Here is a 21,950-nt window from a genome sequence, read left to right as displayed (position 1 = left end):
TACTCTTGATGCTGCTCTATTTGGTTCTATAGTACTTATTTTATCACGGAAAGTTTTGTGGCCTCTAATGTCACGTGTGGGGAATTCAATCAACCCATAATTTACACAGCAAAGTAAAGAGCAGAACTCTCTATTACAATTGCAGATGCAATAAAGAACGTAAGTGTCTTGGTGAATTTGTATTGTGATATGTTTAAATACACTTTAGTACTGAAGTGACATGTTGATTGGTAAATGAGTCAATTAACAAAAATGTATCATCATTTTTTGTTATCCATACATCTTTTGTCATTTATCAAGCACAAATATCATTTTTTATATTTCTAAAATATGAAAATTAATTGATTATCTGAATAAAGTAGCACATTTATCAATAATAAAAATAACTATTTGTATTCCTACTATATTACGATACATGATATATGTACATTCTCTACAAGTTAAAAATTACAAACAACAAGCTTTTAAAAATATACATCACATTTATTTGTACTGACACCAAGAGTCCGTACAGAGTTGTCTTTGTCTAATGATGTGTTTGGGTACTACAGGTACACACCTGTTTCCTACTTCCGTACATCCAACAGTCAACAAACTGTATCATCAAGCATTGCTTAATCGCTACCAAAAAACAGAGAGTTTGACATAGCTGACACACACCACTGTTTTTTTTCTCTAAAGGTAACACAATGTACAAAAAGCAAGTCTGGAAATAGTAAGAGTCTTGGTTCCATAAAAAACTTTTTTCTCCTCAATGTGTGAATAAGAAAACAATGCACTTATCTCTACTGAGCTTCTGCTGCATTGCTTGTTAGGCAGCCAAGGGGTAAATTGATGCAGATAAGTAATGAAAAGAAACAGGCCGGCTGATCCCTGTATTACTACCACAGCAGCTTTCGAGGAATTGTTCACGCTCTGCAGAGCCCCAGAGCTGTAGGAGCCGTCTGGAAGTGGTAAGATGCCAGTCAATGAGACAAACACATGATATTAAAGTAAATGATTAAACCAATCTTTCCACACAATGTACACTACAGTACAACACTACTGTGATGTTGGAAAGAATTGTGCAAATCAAATGTCCAGAGCCTCAAAAGAAGAAGGAACTGAAAAGGGTGTACTCTGAAGAGTCGAATGTTAACTGGCAGACTCAACCCCCCCCTTCTGCAGGCCTCCGGCCCTTCAGGATGGGTAAGGCCAAAGCAAGCAGGCAGTCAGAGGGAATAAGGGAGCGGAAGACTGGTGGCTCCCTCCATGAAAATGAGGATGGCACAGTGGCCTCACCAGGAAGCTGAAGGCACCAGAAGAACCAGGAGCAGTGCTGTCCATGTTAGGCTCCGCGGCAGGCAGTGCACTGAGCACTGGTTGCTTTTTGCTCGAACACCTAAGAGAAGGGAGCGAGGGGGTGGGGTGGGTGGGAGAGTGTATATTTAATGCTGATGAATACAAAGATGCTTAAAAAAAGTTCAATAACTGCGTTCATTTTTAATACTAAATTTTATTTTTTATTTTTATTGAATTGATGACGAGGACGAAAACAGCATTCCAAATCTGGATGGTCATGTCCAAAGGTGCCTGAGCAGTGGAGCAAGAGGAGCAAATGAATTATTATCCATTATTCAATTAGGGGGAGAATAGTTTGGTTTCACTTTCTGTCTTTCTGAAAAATAATCATCATAAAGTCCTCGCTACCAAGTGATTATATTTAAGCAGCAATGATCATCTTACTATTTTCAGCAATTGACAAAAGCAAGTAATTAAAAAAAAAAATCACATATTTTTGGACGACCCTTTGAGTTACTTTAGTCGAACCCATTGCTGATGATTTGCTACAGTATGTTGTGGCTATCAGTCAGGAATCTGACTGTTTACAAAGGTGACAAACATGCCATTTAGCTTAACTACTACATCATTGACTGAAAACAGAACATAGGAATGATGTTCTCTATTGAATGAACCTGCTTGGCCCACTGACTCCAGCCTAACTTTGTATTAGCAAAAATAGGTTTGAAATGTCGCTGAAATGCCAAACCAATCGAGCTGTGAGCAAGCGAGTCAGCTGCCAACTCACATGCAATTGATGCACTTGACACGCTATGACGTCACACCTTGATATTCTCACAAAGTGAAAATCAAACTCATAACTGATAATAACAAGAGACCCTGCTTCACCACAACTAGCTCAAATCAGTTCAACTCTGAGCTCAGCACACACAGGTTAGGTAAGGCTGTTTCTCTGGTGGAGCAGGGTTGGATGTGATGAAAAACATTTTTGACAGGAGGTAGCCCACTCCAGGAGCAGTTTGGGAAACACTGACCCAGAAGAACAGTCGAGGAAGGCAGTTGGCCAAAGTTATAAGGCTCCTCATTTCTGACAGGCATCACAGTAGTGAACAACAAAATCTTGCATCAAATGGTATAAGGTCTAACATTGTTTAACCAGGTTTAATTATCCAAAGTAAGGCTATTCCATTTCAATATAGCATAGTAGCTTGCAACCTGCTACCACTCAAAAAAAAAAAAATATATATATATATATGTCTAAAAATAAATACATTGACATGTGATTTTGTTGTTCTGTTTTTTGCCAGTGCCATAAAACCACAATGCTTGGGGAGATGTGGTCTTTTACATATTTGAAAAGAAAGTATTGTACTGTCACTTTCATAGAATTGGCTTCTTTAGTTTATAAAATATCTACAACAAATATTAACCGTAGAATCAAATCGTATCCTTCTTACACTGCATCAAATCGAACTGTAATAAAAGGATATCGTTTTTGAATCGAATCGTTTATCACAGAGAGATGTGCAACCCTAATATATATATATATATATATATATATATATATATATATATATATATATATATATATATATATATATATATATATATATATATATATATATATATGTAAAAATATAATTGCATATATTATATATACATTTATATACCTATCTTGATGAATTTTTGGTTTTAGTGTTAAGGTTAGGGGGTTAGAGTCAGGATTAATCTAACTAATCTTGAAGAAGTTAGGTGGTTCAGAAAAATAGGAAATTTGTTTTAAATTACATCTTTGTTCTAGGGGAGGATTTCCACACCCCCCCTCCCCGCCAATTATGTATTTCTTCAAGTTTTCTCCCCAATTTTAGAACACAACCAGGCATCCAAGGTCATGTCGCACTGAGAACTGCAAACGTTCTCTTCATCCTGTTGCTCAGAACTTAATTGGCTGTGCAAGAGTAGGAAGGTTTGTGTGAGCGAGGTAATTAAAACAGTATTAGCCAAAGAAAACTTGGCTCACACAACAGCTGTGGCGACTCAATTAAGGGAGGGAACATAAGATCGCTACAAAGAGAAAATGGCCTGTGTATTGAGACTGGATTTCAGAGGTTGTGTAATGGAGTGTGTGGCTATGCGGCTGGGGAGGCAACTATCTAGCTTAAAGCTTACCAGAGGAGGTGACAACTCGAACTTGGGAGCTGACTGCTCCCTCTCCCCCTTCGCTGAGGGCGCGCACCTCAATGATATACGTGCCTCCCTCTGGCAGTGAGAGCATGGTGGAAGGGTTAATGGTCCTTGTCACCTGGTTGTGGCCTCTGCCCTCCTGTCTGAGTAACACCTGCATAACATGTGCAAATAGCTGCTTAGTTTACACTTTTAAAACAATGAAAAATGACATTTTAAACTTGCTACAATTCTTTTTTCTTCTTTAAACAGTGTTAAGATGGTGAAGTAAAAGTCCTGTTCATTTCATGCATAGACAGTGTTACATGAGCTGTAGTATGAGTACTTCCTTGGTTTGAATGGGCATACAATTTGAATCAACACTAAAAAGGATGAGCAGTCATTTAAATGATATGCCAAAGACTGTGTGCATAAAGTCAACTACAACTCCTACCGATTTCTCCCCACCCCCACAATAAATAAAATATATGAAAGTCAAATCACTGAGTTTAATTACGCTTCAGAGAGACCCTATGATACATTCAGCAGTTTAGAGTGGTTCACTTTCGGTTTCTGGGTCAATGAATTTGAAACTGATGAATTCATCAACTTTTATGTCTTGGTTTGTTTCTAATTGCAACAATAAAAGATTCTGTATTTGGTAGGACTGATTTGCCCCTCTCACTGAGTTCTTCTCCATGTTAACAGTAGCTGAAATTCATGGGTGTTGGTTAGGACTGTTTATCATACCAATTGACAGAAAGAAGCATAATTTCTCAGAAACCAAGTTGAAATATTTAAAACTAAAGGTTCGCCTATAATATTGTTATTTTCTAGAGGTAAAAAATGTTTCCCCGTGTCTTAAGATTATGAATTTGAAGAAACAGGACATTAGGAAGAGGTCATTACCATGTACCCGATGACATCAGATTCATTGTCTTTTGCCTTCACTGGGTCCCAGCTTAAAGACACGTTATTACCCTCTTGAATCCACATGAGGTTGGTTGGAGGCTGTGCAGGAGCTAAGAAGAGAACAAAATATTCCAGATGATCAAACTTTCTGACAGACTATAAACAGACTAGGTCAATTATTACACTTTTTACAAGAGGATTTAGAGGAAACTTAACAGGTAGCCCCTATTCTATATACAGTATTACATGACTAGTGTCAGTGCTGTACTCACGAGCTTTTCTGGTCTTGGCTGTGACAGCAGCGCTGGCAGGACCCTGGCCAATGCTGTTGAATCCCTTTACTGTGATGAGATACAGACTGTTGCCCTCTAGTCCTGTCAAGACCATTGATGTTTCGTTTCTTACAGTTCTTTGTTTTTGCCCAGACTCTTCCTGCTCTGCGTCTTTCCAGTAGCTGACCTATTAACACAAAAGAATGACTTGGTACACTATGCATGCTTCTGCAAATGCATAAATGCGAGTGTGCACAGAAAACCACACATGCACACGCAAACACTGTACAAAAACCTCATATGCCCTTGGTCTTCCGGGGCCAGGGTTGGGTGGCTTCCAAGTGACCCTTATTTCCGATGAAGAAATGCTGTAAGCTTTCACATCAGATGGTGCCTCCCTCGGCTCTGTGAACACACAGAGTGGTGATCATTTCGAAATGCAGGGAGCTCTTCCTTGTGTACTTTTTAAATCCATGCAACCACAAATATTAAACTCACCCCCCTCAGCAGAGTGGATGATGACAACTTTGCTGAAAGGCCCATCCCCTTTATTGTTGTACACTCCAACCTTCACTTCAAATGGGGTAAGGGGAGGGAAGGTCTCATCTCTGTACTTGTATGTCGTAGAGTCAGCTGAAGTTACCATCTTCTCTTTCCAGCCTCTGGTTCCGTTGGCACGAAATGCAACGATATACCCAAAGCCCTCACCATTTTGGAACTCCTCGGACACAGGCTGAAAATATTGCAAAGATATAAAACATCATCCAAGAGCTCTAAAACAGTTTACCAGCACACATAATCTGTAACTGAAGGGGCATTATTTGCACATTCTCTCATTTAAGGTTTTTAGTTTTTTGCCTCTATGGTTGTTCTGTATAACCAGTTTTCCTAACCATTTACTGTAACTGTCTGCCAGTGTTAATAAAGATGCAGTCAATCTTGAGTAATGGAAACAAATCATATCTGGCTCAGTTGTGCCCATTATGTAGCCATTTATCTTTCCATGTCTGACAGCAGGATTTTTGGGACACAGGTTTTATGCGATGGCTTCCCTGCTTATCTACGGTTTTCCTGAAGCGGTGAAACTGGGAGCTGTCTTCCACAGCTGCTCCACACTTAATCAAATGTAATGCCAATTTATTAAGAGCGCTAAAATTTAATTAAAATATGAGCTGCAGGGATTAAATCTTTGGCTAAATTTAATAAATGACAAACACCTGTACACCTGTTTTGGCAACAAGTCTGTCGCTCCTGCTGTAATGTGTTGATTTGCATAGGCTTCAAAGTAATATTGTCCCCTAAAGGCATCACCCAAATTAGCAATCTAGTCTACAGAGGGAATAGTGGTGGATCGAGATGTAGTTCACATTTCATTAAACAATGACCAATCACCATGACCGCCTAATTAGAGGGATGGTCGGTGAAAATGAATTAGTTTTCATCAAAGCTATTATCAGAGCTGGCAAAGCACAGATTTAAAGCAATGCCAAAGAATACAAGATTTGAAGAAAAGCAGCATGAGCAAATTAGATAGTTAAAAAGGACCAGTGTGGTGAAGTTGCAGGATTGGTCATGAAAACCTGAAAGGCCCTCTCTAGAGTCAGTGTTTGGTTTGTCTCTTCTGGGCTACTGTAGAAACATGGCAGTGCAACATGGCGAGCTCTATGGAGGGGGACCCGCTCCCTATGTAGATATAAAGAGCTCATTCTACGGTAAAGGAAGTACAACAATTCTTATTTTCATGGGATTATACACTAATTAAAACATACTTATGAATATTACATTCCATTTCTGCTAAGTCTGTGTCGCTACATGCCACTAAATTGTACACACTGCACCTTTTACTCTAGAAACATCATTTTGTGAGTTTGGAAATTGAGATAGTCACAGAAAAGTGTGGAGACAGTGTGAGAGGGCTGATATAACTGAGGTAAGTCTTGTGGATGAAATTGTGGGGCGTGCTGGGCTCACTGATGGTGACTGTGGGGGCATCACTAATGGTCCTCCCAATAGCTGCCACAGAAAAAGCAGTCTCTCACCGTCGACTCTAATGAGACGCCTGAATGAAGCTGCAGAGACTGTTTAGTCATTCATCCTGCTTAATAACCCTGCCCACCATGACCGTCCAGGCTCTGACAACTCTCCACAGATGATTGGAGAGGCAGAACTGCCACGCGCTCACATGCCTTGACTGCCAAAAAGGGCTAACATTCTTGCCCCGTCTCCTTTAATATCCATCTCCATTGATCATCGATGTACTCCTGATTTATTTCCAAAAGCATTTAGCAGAAACGAGAAGAAAGAGAGCAGAGCTATAACGACTTAAAATACCAAGTGCCAAAAGGAGGACACTGAATCTAAGTGGAGCGCAGCATCGTCCTGTGACACTCTTGAAAACTGACAGATGTATTGATAAGTACCCCACAGTGGGCAGAGAGGAGACATCATTTTTAAGATGGGCTTCAATTCACTATTGTACACTCAGTCACTTTGTATAATTCAAATATCCCTTGATTATTTTTCCAACATGGGGTCCTTTATTTATTAATAAGCATGCCGTCATTAGTTATACTAGCAAAGCTAATCACGTTCTTGAGTTATAAATAGGAAATGGTCCACCAAACAACATCCCATCTGGAATGGACATTATCCCCCATAATGTGCCACTGAGGTACACTTCTCCTCTTGTGAAGGTTATCTTCCCAGTGGCAGTTGGGCTTCCATACTTAATAACTACAAGAATAACTGTCAATTGATTCCACATCTGTTCACTGTTCCCCTGTTAATATATCCTTCAACTGATCTCAATTGCAAATTCTCGGCTTTGCTCATAGTAATTCTGTACATGCTGTGCCCTGAACCTGGCTGAGAGCCAAGCTGTCCACTTGGTAATAGGTCAGACTTGGTTGCTGTGAGATAGATTGCATTCTCTATAACTATAGTCAAGATTGAGATTACAAACACATATTCATAAACATCACTGGACTTATTGAGAATGACTCTGATATTCAAGGTTAATCATCATTGTGTCTGTGTGGTGGGACTGAATTTAAAAGTCTCTACATCTTAATCATTTGCCTGGTGGATGGAGCTTTGTGTAATACAGGACCCAGGTGGCCTTCGTCGAGCTTTGTCAGCAAATGTTGCAACTGTGGCTAAGATCTACCCTCAAACTCCAAGACCCTGAATGGTTAAACACATTTCCAACAAAATACAGCAGGAAGCTCTTTGAAATGCAGTGAGCTGTGATCTTGAGGTTATGCTTTTGTTAATGATAAAGCTGGAGTCATTCCCTGCTGGTAATGACAACCTGAACACAAACAACACTTGCACACATGCTCTATAAATTGACAATGAGAAGAGCCAGTGATAGTCACGTTAACACTGTGTGTGTGTGCTGGAAATGCCAGTCTGTAAACATCACACATAATCTATTTATCAGTAAATAGTTATTGTTTCAAGTAAATTTGCTTTGGTAAAGTCATATTATTCAAACATATTTTTATATTCATTTGAATAGGCTCTATGTATTATAGTAATACTTATTATTATATTGTATTCTTTGCTGCTGCCATGACTCCATTTCCCCATGTACCAATAATGTTTAATCTTTCTTATCTCATATACTGTAGGTACTTCTTATTACAATAACCACTTCAGCCTCTGGTGTTGTGGAAAACAATATTGCCCCAGTAGGCTGTAACATTTACCCCTTTGGTTTACTCTTTCATTGGAACAGTTTAAGCCTCTCTTCTAGGCTCAACCTGCTCCAAACCTCCGGTATGGGGTTCAGATTTAGTGAAAGCAATTAAGAGGAAACCATGTAGAGTACTGCAGCATTGGATCTCCCCTCTTTTCCCTCTCAAATTGAAAAAAAAGATCACTTTGCCCTCACTTGAACCCCCTTACAACTCAGACTCCCTCCCTCCTAAGGTACAGGTAGCTGTGAAAACAGTAACCTCCACCTCTGTGTTATCCCCACTGGATGTAATGCGAATCGTTTTCCTCTTTCTCTATCAGACAGGTTAAGGCTTCCTGGAGTTAAGTGCATTCACACATGATTTTTTTCCCCATTTTTCTACAGTTATGGTGCTGACCAGTTTATCTGCTGAAAAGCACTGGTATAGTACTGGTGCTATATTATTTAACTACTGAGTATGCACTCCTCTTCCAACTTGCTGTAAAAGCCCAGAATTGGTTAACTCAGACTTAGAACAATCTTTCAACAACACATTAGAGCTTGCAAGTAAATTCTGACTGAAGCCAACTTCAATCACATCATGCATACTTAAAGAAGACTGAAGCATATATCTTAAATACAAAGCTCTGCTAAGATAATCATTTTAAAAGTTGCAAAAAGGTTGAAAATGGCCTTTTTTCTACTTCTACATGTCCTTTGAAACTTGAAATCCTCGGCTCTGACCTAATATACTGCATATGGACAATTATATATGGACTTTTTGTCCATAGTACCATTTTAGTGTTTGGAGTAACTGCTGACTTGGGTTGTTTGGTGTTGATGAGCTGCTGATGAAAAGAAACACTGTTGTTGTAGAGCTGAGATAATTGGATAAAACAGCAACAATATAAATGTGAATACCCCAGTGTAAAAAATTCAATGCAAATAATTTGGTAGCTAAAAGGGGCAATTAATTTTCATTAGATTTTCATTAAATTAAAAACAAACTGCTTAATACAATCAATACATCAATAACATTTTGACTAGATTGTCCCATTTAAAATCAACCATCCAAGTAACACACCTGCACACCACTGTATGTTCCCTTGGGTGGGAAGACCCACAAAACACAGAGTGTTTAGCAAAGAAAATGTATGCGCTTTCATCGTAAGGAGAGAAGTTGTCTGAGCTCCGGTGTTGATGACCTCCTATGCTTAACTCTGTTCTCTTAATACTCTAGCAAATCCCTCAATACATCTGTCGTCTTCCATTTTAAGTACATCTCCAGACTCTTGTCAACATTCTCTAACTTGAGCTGTTGAAACTTTCCTTTATGTTTTAATTAGATCCCACTTTGACGGTTCTGGGAATAGGACAGCGAGCAAATGCAGCTCCCCAGCCCATACTGAGCAATTCTGGAGCTATACTCTTCACATCTCACCTCAAGTGAATGCAACTGACTGTATACTAATGTGATCATCTGTATACCTTAAAATCATTAGACCATTTCTTTCAAGCTTAGGAACCACAAGGACTAGCGTCGTCCATCAACCATGTTTTATCCTTCTTAATAATGTCTGACAAGTATTCCCAGGCAACAAAGACTGAATGTTTTTAATGAATGGCACACACAGTACCAACGTCAACATGATTATTAAGTCACATTCACATGCAGGATTTATAACGTGGTGACAGTGAAATTCCTAAGGGAACAATAGAAAAGCAGAAGTTCCAGCATGGAAGTTTCAAGTAAACTCAGTTTCAGTGGGCTTGTTTCATTTGGATTATAATAGTGAATCTCAACCTGCGGGTTTAAAAACCTTCTAAGCAGCGGGTGGGTGCTGATAAATGAAATTTGAATCCCCCCCTAGCCCCCTACCTTAACATAAGGATTTATCATCACATTTTTATCTTTGTGAGCTAATACTTTCTCAAGTTAAATGATGAATATTTACACCCTATAGGTTTCTTCCCATATTTAATCATGCAAAAATATCCTAAAAATAATCATCATTCTGTGGTTTTATGCCTGGGGTTTTCAGCACTGCAGGAACTGCTTTGTTTCACAGAGTAACAAGCTGACAAGGCTAGGAAACACCGGTATACACGACCAAGATGTGCATTTAAAAAACAATGAACTCATAAATCACATGCTGAGATATTAGCAAGTATGTTTAGTATGTTGGTGGGGTTTTTATTTATTATCAAACTAATATCCAATTACATATATACTATTTACATACACATGCTTTTTTATTTCATGGTTTTTTCTTCTTTTTCTATAATGATATTCAAGACAGTTATTTGAACAAGCATCTTAAGCACAGCCAAATGTTGAGCTAATCTATTAACTGAAATCACATTGATCTTGCATTTTAATTGGAGAACAGAGGATAAAATTTCACATTCAAAATCTTACAATTATGCTGAAAACTTTTGCGAACTCTGAATAATAAATATAATTGGAGTCTGAGTTCCAGTGTAATTCATGCATGACCTGCATTTATTAACTAACTAAACTGTGTCTATTCAAACAAAATCGAAGTTTGCTAAACTGAAGCAAGCAGACCGACTGTGACATTTGTGTTTTTGCAAATGTGTTATTACGGTTGTGCTACAAAGAGAGGTTGGCAGAGGACGTACCTCCCAAGAGATGACCAGTTCGTGCCTGCGGCCATTTCCTCCACTAACGTTTGCTGGTGCCACTGACGGTACTGTGTGAGACAGAAAGGTTAACACTGCATCACAGGCTCACTTCAATGTGCTTTTGAAAACTGTGGAAAAGATAACAGAGAGACTAAGAAAGACGAATATCAAAAAATGAGTATTTTTCAGACAGCATGTTCTTTAAGACCAACACCTCCACTTTTAATCATATACATTTGTGTGATTTCAATTTAGATAATTGAAAAGTTTGGCATGATTAAAATGTTTTTGTCAACACATTATAATTGAACATAAAATAGTTTTAATGGCATGTTAACACATTATTGATGTTAACAAACCTTTAACAGCCTCAGAAAATTAAAGTGTGTAGTGTTAGTACCTTCATTAAAATACCTGTCGATCAATTTAAAAGTGATAGTAGGAACCACTGCTGTGTTTAAGATTTTCAACCTTTCTGTTGACATTTGGATCTCAGATTGCACCTTCAATGCATTATCACAACTGTGCGCAGATACAGTAATTAGTCTGTTAATCACGCTGAAGAAACAGGAAAATTAAATAAGCCACTTCGAAATGACCAATGACCTTTGTAATTATAACATTTTATAGATGAGAAACGAGCTGTTAGTGAAGCAGCACGCTCGATACAGACTGTCTCAGTGACTTTTTGCTCACCATAAAAAGTGTATTCTGCTGTGTCTTTGCCTCAGGGCATTATAGGGGCTGGCTGCTTTAGCTGAAACACTAAACTTGTTAAAATTCATGTAAGCAGCTTATTTTCAACTTCTTGCCCAATTAAAACTGAGTATATTAACAATTAGAATATAACATGGTCATGAAATGGCGTGCGGGGCATCAGCTAAGCTCTATAGCCATAATAAATCATCAGCTGGAGTTTGCACTCAGTATATTGTATAAGTTCTTGGACTATGGGTGATTGCCTCTGTCTATCACAATATGACTTAAATGTGGTACATATTGAGCGTTGATAGTGGCAGAGAGGATTTACCTGCTTCTTTAGTCCTAACGCCTCTTGAAGGAGCACTTGGATCTCCAGTCCCGATGGCGTTGCTGGCCACCACTCTGAACTCATATTCCACCCAGGGGTTGAGCTCCACAGCCATGGCTGACTCCATGTCCCCTGTGACAGGTTCTGGGTCTGCATACAAGAGAGTTACTTGTGTTTATTTATTCAGGACAATCAACACTGTAATTTTGTTCAACACAGGTATACAGACAGACATACGCTGCATTCCCTAAGTACAGAACAGAGGCACATTTGTTTTGTTACCTACCATAATAAGTTTTCTTTATAAACCTTTCAGAAATGCTTTTCTTTTACTGTTTTGGCTCCACTGTTCTACTCATTCAAACATAAATAAAACAATGACTTTGAGTTTTAAGAGTCTTAAGTGTTGTAGAGGGTTCTCACATCCACATTTAGTGAGCAATGTGGAAATAATAGACCTTTAAATATACATTCCCTCAAATTTAAGGGCAATGCAGCAGGAAAATTATTCTAAGTATACAGTTAGTTGCTAAACAGTTGAATCTTGTTGATGAGCTTGGTCAGTCACTTGACCTTAATCAACCAACTGATCACATATTTCTTTGCTGAATACCAGATGAAAGCAAAAACACCTGGAAACACTAAATAAGTTGAAGATACAGTAGCTGCAGTGCAGGCCCAGCAGAGCATCACCAGGGAAGATATCAAATGTCTGCTGATGTCTGTGGGATGTAGCCTGTCATTAACAGTGATGACTTCAGGATTTTGTTAACTTGTCAAATTACTTTGTTCCCTGAAGTGGGGGATGATGTAAAAAACTGTAATAATTACCACACTATACTTGTGTGGACAAGCTGAAAGTTGACACCTTATTGCCATTGTTTCAAATCTAATCCACTGTTCTGGTGTGCAGAGCCACAAAATATATCATTGTTTTAATTTTAATGGACTGCACAGTGTTACACATTTCTTCTGCATTCATTATGCCGTAGCGTATTTTTACAGCAGCTGGTGACGACATAGAATTTATTTGAGATCTGATTTCAATCAATTTTCACAGTTTCTGAAGAAGACTTACAGAGATAAGTATGTGTAAATCACATCCTGAAACAAACAAAAAACAAAAAATCCTCAAAAACAAAAAAACAATCTATCTGGTTTCATGAATGTACCAGGATTACAAGCAGGTAACACAATTAATCTAGTGTCTTTGGGTTGCCATAATCAAGCTTCGTCAATATTGATCCTGCAACAACAAACAAACATTGACTGAGAGCATATCCGTGTCACAAATGAAGCAGAGGTCTCTCTATGCTAACTAAGGGAACATTTCAGTGAAGCAGTGGAGCTTGCATTCTTATCATCCAAAGCAGCGCACAATGAGACCACTCTGGTGAGCAAGCTGCTCTTCAAACATGAGCTGATAAATCTGTTTGCGAGGGAGCTAAAAGCCCAATCCCCTTTATTCTAATCTTAACAAGCTGCACACTGACAAAACATCACAGAGTCCTAATGGTGCTTTATCGAATTAAATGTAGTTGAACAGACATGATGTGAGAGGAATGTATACAAAGTATGATTTATATGTCTATGGGGATGAATCATTATCACACCTTAAACTATTTTTAGCTATTATTATCTCATGCTACATTAAGATGGATTACACACAATGCTTAGCATGTCTTCACCCTTTAATGCTAAATTATAGTAATTGATGGCTTTTCTGTCAAGGTACAGAAGAAAAGTGGATAATTCATTTTTGACAGTGAAAGTGCATTTTTACTAAATGAGCATTGATAAGTCTTATGATTCGAGCCCAAAAGGTTAATTCCCCACTAACCGCTGATATGACACTGAATTAAATTCAAGCCAGTGACATTTGATATAGGCTCAAATTACTTTCTACTAAGCTCTTCTGAACAACAGCCAAGTTTAAAATGAAAACGACAGCTGAAAAGGGAACTTGCAAGTCAACTTCATAAAACAGGCATCAGAGAACAAAGTGTTGATCAGAGTTTGGTCCAGTGCAAGAGTGTAAGATGCTCCATCAATTCTTTTCTGGATGGGATTTGAAGTCAAATGTTATTCTCACATTGTTATCCCTTTTTTGCTGTGAAAAAGGCAATGTCTTTCTCAAATGTATTAATAGTTTTTATTATCAAAAGGGAGAAAAATGTCTTCTGATAATTCTGGGGAATTATCAGAAATGCTCCCATTCATCGCTGAGGGTGGAGGGGCGTAGTGGTGTCTGTGTTTGATTGACAATAGCTGGCCTACAAGGCAGCCAGGTCACAGGCAGCCAGGGTATAGTTATCAGCGGTATTGAAGAGTAAGCCAGACTACACCAGCAACTAAACAAACCGTCTGACATTTGCAGGTACGACAGCTAATTAACTATCTAGCCTGCAAGCTGACGTTAGCTATGCACATTCTCCTAGAGGGTATTTGTTTAGTTGCTTGTTCAAGAAGTTGAAATGCAGGACAAGATGTGTGTTCATGTTTTTTATTTATTAATTTGGATCCCCATTAGCCACCACCAAGGTAGCAACTACTTTTCCTGGGGTCCACATTTGTAAATTAGATAAGAAGTAGACTTTTAGCAGAAACGCTAATGTGGGTTGTTGTTCATAGTCTTTGGTTCTTATGTTGTTGTGTAGCAAGATGCTGTCTAGCTGAGCGGGACTGCCTGCTATGCCGATGATAGAAAACTGATGTTGCTGCTTTTGCAAATATTTGGTTGTATGAAAACAAGTTCTTCATCAATGCAGACTGAGAACTAAAGGTATTGCACTGCATTAATGCAAAGATACCGAAAGCAATCACAAAACCAAAAATATATAAAATATACATGTCCCAATTTTGCTTTCAGATTTGATTTACAGATAGATATGTATGCTGTAGCAGATCAGTATTTATCCAGTTCTATTCATATAAAAGTAACCTCACAAGAATTTTTAACTAGGTCTCTTGAAGACAGTAACCTTGGTCTAGTTGGGCTAATTTACCATCTTTGGACATGACTTTGGGCAGGATTAAGGCCTTTGTATATGGCCCCACATTAACCTCCCCGATCTAGAGGCTGCAATTTGCTCCTTATTGATTACCTGTTTTGACAGTTTGCCAGCCTAATGAAAATGGGCTGCGGGCCTGTAAATTATAGGTGCTGATAGGGCTGTGGTTGTCCAGGCCACGAGTCCAGGAAAGGGTGGCTGTGGTATCTGTGATCTCCTCCACTATCACCACTCCAGGGGGTCCAGGCGGGCCTAGTGGAAAAACGGTTAAGAGACAGCAGATAAATTACAGGTTTGAACAGCTGAACCACTGATGCTTCAGAAATGTCAAGACAGAAGGGAAAAGCAAAAATAATTTCCTCTCTTGTTCAAATCAATTCAGAGCCATCCCATATTGTGACGTCTTCATCATGCATTGTTGCTATTAGATACACTAATAGATGCAGCCATGCAAGCATTAAAAAGGATGTGCAGCTGTGTGCATATGGTGACAACATCAATTCCCTGTTGTAATCTTTGCTCAAACAAACAACAGACAGGAACACGACATTCGAAACTGAACCAGGATTCAGGCTGACACAGATCTGCTGCCAAGGATTTCATGCTGATAAAGGGATATTGAAGCTTTCTTTTCTGGGGGTTTGGAGGCAGTTTGCCAGTTCTGCTGAGAATGACTGGTAGACCTTCTTGTGTTTTAGTACAGCTGAACATATGTTTACCTTGGTCTTCAGAAGTAAATGTAATCTGCAAGTGCAGCAAACGTCTAAGGACTCTAGGGGGAACAGCTGTAAATGAAAAGCTGGCAGCTGGTATTCTCTATGAAAACCAATGTACTGTGTCCCCAGCAAGTGCCCATTAGAAGGTTGCACTGAAAGGTGCATTTGCATTTCAGGACATTGATATGCATTTTGTGTCACTACAGGAAAAGCAGCCTCTTTTTAGAGTGCCCAACACAATGGCATTAGCCCTTTCTGCCTAAGTGCAAAATGTTAAATAACAATAATTATATACATCACACTATAGACTGGGTGATTTGACTGAAATCAAAATAAACAATATTGATTTTAAAATAGTTCCTGGTCCTTATATAAAATGGCAAAGCCATATAAAAAGCCACATAAAATATTAAATTGAAAAAATAATGTTTGTTCCACAGCCATTCCATGAAATTTCTTTGTAAAACAATAACAAATGTATTGTTATCATTAATTTGAACGGCAGAATACAGTGCAAGTAAAACAGGTGTAAGGTGTTATATATCTTACTTACACACCTTATAAACTCCCATAACACAAAAACAATTATGTTAAATTATCTTAAGCAAAACTAAACATAATTCAGTTTTCACTGGAGAACTGGTCCTAAAATTTAATTAATCTCCAATCAAAAGAAATCCTCAAGTAAACATGTATCTGATCACAAGACACTGAAACAGACCAGAAGCTGCTCGGACAATAAATGTTATGTGACATGATCAGCAACAATCAGTAACAGCCACAGAATTTGATCACCAGACATTTCAGCCAATCTGCTGAACAGCACACGCTTGCATAAACCTGTTCTTGCATACGGACCGTCTGGCCAACCAGACTCACAGTGACCATAAAAAATTAGTCAAGATGGTCAAATGGGGGCAATAATGCGGAAATGGTCATTTTGTGACTTCTCCAGCAAAACCAAATTTCTAATGTCTGATGTAATTAACCAACTTCCCACAGCTGCTGTACTGGTGACAAATTGGAGGCTACAATTCTAGATTTACAAAAAACATAAAGGAAATGATTTCACATTGTTGCTAACAGCTTTAAATCACCCCTCAAAAAACTGTTCATTGTCGTAGCGTCCATTCATTGTGAGAATAATTCTTATTCAGGATACATGGTTCAGATCAAGGGGGAGTGAGTCACTGCCTCCAGTATAAAATGTACAAGACGTCACAGTGCAGTGGTGCACTGACAGATAACAAGCTCACCTCTAACAAGAAGTTCAGCCTCTGCAAATACAGTGTCAGCACTGGTCTGGGCCCGGCACCCATATTTCCCAGCATGCTTTAACAAAATGCTCCGGATCATAAGATCCACCGTCGAAGACTGCTGCAAATGGGAAAGGAAAGAATAAAAAAGTTAGGTATTAAGCAAGCCTTAATGTGCTTGACAAAAAAACTGACTCCTTTACATCTTGTAGCGGCTCATGTGGCTTGAGAGATTCCTGTTTATTTCAGGTGCTTGCTTGCTGCTACATTCTTCAGCTGCCTGTATTTTCTCTCTGTTGAAATGAGAAATGCCTAAGGCAAGACTGGGAATAATTCAAGGTCTACAGGCAGCTGTTTAGCACGAAACCTGATTAAAATTACAAACCATGCATCAGCCAGGAATCTGTTGTGCCTGTAAAGGATTGTCACTGCAAATACTTTATCCCCAGAGCATTGGTAGTAGTGGAAGACACACCAGGACAGATTTTAATATCCACTGTTAAAGAAATAATGACATAAACATGACTCCCCCATCTATTGCAAAAGTTGTTTTTAACTTAATTTTATGGTTTAGGCACTGATGATTCCTTTCTGTATTATGGAAAGATGTGGTTTTGTAAAAGACAAACAAACAAAAACAAAAACACAAAAACATAACTAAATAAAAAATATTTATGTTACGCAATAAACATGCCTCACCTTTTTGCAAATATTTGTTATTACTGTATATGTTATAAATATCTAGTATAGGTTCCATGGTAACAGGAGACATATCAGAATTGTCTTTGATGTTTAAAAATAACAACTCTAAAACGGTCAAACAGAGAACATTTTTTAATTAGGTTTACTGTAACAAATAATTATTTGTGTACATAAGTGACATTCAAGCTCTATGGTGTTCATTTACAGTAACATTTCTTTTCTAATATTTCCTGCATTTGATTCTGTTTTGAACTGGTTACCACAGACAACTCATTTGAACTAATTAATGTGGTATATCTCACAACAATATGCACAATACATAATGGTGGTTACTATTCATTTCCAAATGCTGTGCTGCATATGATCCCCTTGTGTACCATCTGGTTAACCAGGGACAAATTACAACTGGAAACAAGGGACAAATAAAACAGGGAGGTCAGATAGGGTCAAGCACAAAGAAAACAAGGTTCAAGGATGGAAAGTGAAATGACAAAGTTAACAGTGCCACCTTGAAGATTAAATGCATTTTGATTGTATTTTGTTATTGCTTGGAGGATTTACATTTCTTCTTCTCTGGAGAGTCCTTAACCCTGTATCTTTTGGTACAATAAGGCTTTCACAATTCAAGAGTGACTTACAGTACTTATTATGTAGGTTATATTTCCATTCACTTGTTGGGCATGGATCTGTAACCTTGTTTTTACAAAGCCATAGTCTGATAAGAATGATTACATCTGAGAATCTCAGAATATATTACATCTTTACAATGGTTCATTTGAAGTATAATTTTTGTCGTCATTATTTTCCTTTATATGTTTCATTGTCAATTGAGAGTTGACCATTTCACAAACCTTATTGCCTTTTAAAATCGGTGACTCTCAAAACACAAATCTATCTATTTGTGTTTTCATTTTTTCAGGAAGATACAATCCATTGTATTCCATTGTTGCAATTCAAAACAAGAGACTGGAGTTTGATATACTGTACATGATTTTGTGATTCAATGCAGGACTTTCAGGACACAGGTGTGATCTATGGCAAACTGATGCAATGACTAGTATTTAAAATAGTTAGATGAAAAGTGTGTATGGATATAATAATAATGAACTTAAATAGGTTGATCCACAAGATCAACATATTTGGCCAAGAAAGCAATAATAATAAATAATAAATAATGAATAAAAATAAATAAGAATAAACACCATCCGTTTACATTAAACAGATGAACAATTAAATAGACAGGCAGACAGATGGACAAACAGACAGACAGGTAGGAAGGACCATAACCAGTTTGATAAATGTACTCTTACTTTTGCTCTTACTCTTGCTCTTACTGTTTGGATGTTTTCAAAGTGTCCGCCATCTTGCTGGAAGTTGATTGGTCTCTGGTTGAAGAACCACTGGAAAGCCACATCCAGCGACGTGTCGTGTGTTGCCTTGCAGCTCAGCACCACGCTCTCCCCAACAGTCACCTCCACTCTGCTCGGGCTAAGATCCACACGCATGGCCTCTGGAAGCACAAAGCTGCTGCACTGTCACCTCAGGCTAACCCAGAGCTAGTGTCAAGCAGCTGCATTTGACTGTGACATCGCCGCCAGACCAATCATGAGTACCCAACCCTAACTTTGGTAAAAAACACTCACCTTTCTCACATAAATATCCTGCTTTGCTCTGATCTGACTGTGTGCAGTGCATCTATGAGACAGCGGCCTTTCCACTGTTTAACGTGTGTCCTTGTAATATGATTCTTGAATGTGAGAGCCCTTGTTCACGGTTGAGCAAGCACAATGAATTTCCTGGCACCCGAGCAAAGGTGGGTGGGTGGCGGGGGGGGTGACATTGGGGAGTGTTTACTGGTGGCCGACTTGTGCTAATTTGGCAGAAAATAACGGCCCCCAGGGCATCACTTACCTTTTACCCACAGTATGGCAGTCATCTCTGCCGAGCCCAACTGATTCTCTGCCCGGCACACATAGTTCCCCTCATCCGCTCGGCTGGAGTTAACAATTCTCAGAGTGTTGTTCCGTAACAACATAATCCTGTGAGAAAGGACACAAAAATCAATACTGGTATGAGAGGCAAATTCACGTACGAACAGTTGCACTACAAGTTCAGGCATGAGGTTATATGTTCGTGGGTTGTGTCGAGTTATGAGAATAGCGATATTCACTGGGGATGAGAACAGAAGAGTTAAAATAAACAGATAGCACAGATATTCTTGAAATAATCACCCACCAGAGATTTCCCGTGAAAAAAATATAAAATTAAAGTCCGTTGGTAGTTAACAACTTTTATCACAGATTCGAAGGACAAAAAGCGTCTGACAGTAAATTGTTTGTGTTACAAAAAAGCTCAAAGGACTGAAGGCTGTGAAGTCAAGAACAGTGTTTGTATTTATTGTGTAACCTACTAGAAAGGGAACATGAAAATGAACCCTTTTCAGTTAATATCAAGCAACAATTGAAATATGTTAATGAATCTAATTTGCAGATAACAGTAAGTGGCCCTATCTTGAAGAGGATTAAAACACAGAGGCGATTGAAGATACAAATTAAGATAATGGGGGACATTTTTCAGTAAAGGCAAAAAAAAGCTTGACTTTAATGTACAGTCTTGATGTCAGAAACAAAGAGACACAGTAATCATCTGATTTTCACTGTGGGTAGAGTGATGCGCTAGATTTGCATTTGAAAGAACACAATAGGCAGCCTTATTTCAGTGTAGTTTAAAATTAAACAAAGGATAATTTCAGGAGAAAATTTCAGGAGAAAATTACACATCATGAAAAAAAAAAACCAATGTTATGATTCTTTGTTCCTCTGCATTAACATTTCCATAAATCAAAAATAAATGGTGCATTCATCACACAAAGTGCTCACGAATCCACCTGACAAACCTGTAGGTTCGCTGCATCCAGTGAATTTGAACCAAAAGCTGTCAAAATGAGATGTGTGCACATTGGCAAGCTGTTCTCTTGAGAAACACAAATGTAATAGAGAGGAAACACACATTGGTAAACATTGTGTCTGTATTCATAAATAGCCCCTTATCCAGTTGAAGGACACTAGCAATATGGTATTAACATTTCGCATTGACTTGTAAATAACAGCTGGAGAATTAAGTGGTTGACAGATAATATAGGATATAACTGTATCCAACAACACTGCAAGCAGGTGTGTGAGCAGATGGCTTCAGTGCAGGAATCAAGTAAAAGTATAGTATTGTAAATGATGTTGAGCCACTGCTATCCCCCCCTCAGTGTCTGGTGTCCAGCCTTCTTCATTCAAAATGTAGTTTTTAAATGACAATTTATGAATTATGAGTATTTAGTACACGATTCAAACAATTGGAAATATGGGCATATGATGTATTCTTATCTTTTAATTGAATTCATAATGTTTGGCATTTATATTAACACTAAGCTCTTTCATCACTGGCCAGGTGATTGAAATTGGCAAAGCAAAACTCATGAAGGCGTGACAAAATCTTGCCACACAATTCAGAAGCAATCTGCAGCCAGGATACATTTTCCAAATTAGGGAGGAAATTCATATCCGACAAGGACAACTGATGCAGAGAGGACAAGATCGGGACTGTTGGGTATTCAGAATATGCAAATCAGTTCAACCATAGGAAGTAAAAAGATCACAGCAACCTACAGAGCAAATATCTTTTTTATTATCTAAAGCAAGGTTTCTGTGGTGAAATCAAATAGGCTGTCACAGAGTACAATACTTATTTACATATGAAATCGGCAAGCTGTAATACATTTTAAAACATTCAACATTTTTTTTAATAAAAATGACCAAATTATGCATTTTTTTTTGTCTGAATCTAAAACAAAGAAGAAGATGTGGGTTTCAATTGAGTCTGCCACGTATTTTCAAACTAATGGGATTAATACTTTCTATTTAAGAGACAAAAGCCTTGAACATTAGCGGAAATCCATGTTAATTACAAACCTTCATTAAGTCAGCACAGCTGTCAATGCCAGATAAACGTGAAGCCGTTTCGATTCCTCCCGTTCTTCCAAGAATAGAACGCCTGTCCATCCATAAACTCCTTACTTTACAATAGCTAATGTCAGAAAATCCTTTGAAGAGTCACCCTGGCCAAGATCTAAAACACACAGCTAGTCTTGCTTATTTTGGCTTTTTTAAGATAAAAATCACCCTTTCACAAGATCGATCTACAGTTGAGCAGCGACCCCCCTTAAGCGCAATGTGTTATCTAGTCCATTAATTCACTTTAGTACTGTTAAGTTGCAACAAACATCCTATTA

At 38.3% G+C, this 21,950-nt stretch overlaps 1 protein-coding gene across 1 annotated transcript in view; it reads right to left on the bottom strand.

The window, feature by feature from the left end:
* Positions 1-1,277: 1,277 nt before the first annotated feature.
* The window catches only part of cntn5 (contactin 5), a 63,701-nt gene continuing 43,028 nt past the window's right edge, over positions 1,278-21,950 (bottom strand). The window contains exons 11-22 of the mRNA XM_053320568.1: positions 19,580-19,707; positions 19,003-19,178; positions 16,967-17,087; positions 15,088-15,246; positions 11,984-12,133; positions 10,951-11,021; positions 5,127-5,361; positions 4,924-5,033; positions 4,629-4,815; positions 4,354-4,466; positions 3,451-3,619; positions 1,278-1,381 (exon numbers count right to left, since the gene is read on the bottom strand). Coding sequence (XP_053176543.1) covers positions 1,278-1,381; positions 3,451-3,619; positions 4,354-4,466; positions 4,629-4,815; positions 4,924-5,033; positions 5,127-5,361; positions 10,951-11,021; positions 11,984-12,133; positions 15,088-15,246; positions 16,967-17,087; positions 19,003-19,178; positions 19,580-19,707 — 1,723 coding nt within the window. The remainder of the gene's footprint in view (positions 1,382-3,450; positions 3,620-4,353; positions 4,467-4,628; positions 4,816-4,923; positions 5,034-5,126; positions 5,362-10,950; positions 11,022-11,983; positions 12,134-15,087; positions 15,247-16,966; positions 17,088-19,002; positions 19,179-19,579; positions 19,708-21,950) is intronic.

The sequence above is a fragment of the Scomber japonicus genome, chromosome 6 (assembly GCF_027409825.1).
Source record: "Scomber japonicus isolate fScoJap1 chromosome 6, fScoJap1.pri, whole genome shotgun sequence".
NCBI lineage: Eukaryota > Metazoa > Chordata > Actinopteri > Scombriformes > Scombridae > Scomber > Scomber japonicus.
This window is presented reverse-complemented; position numbering and strand designations above follow the sequence as displayed.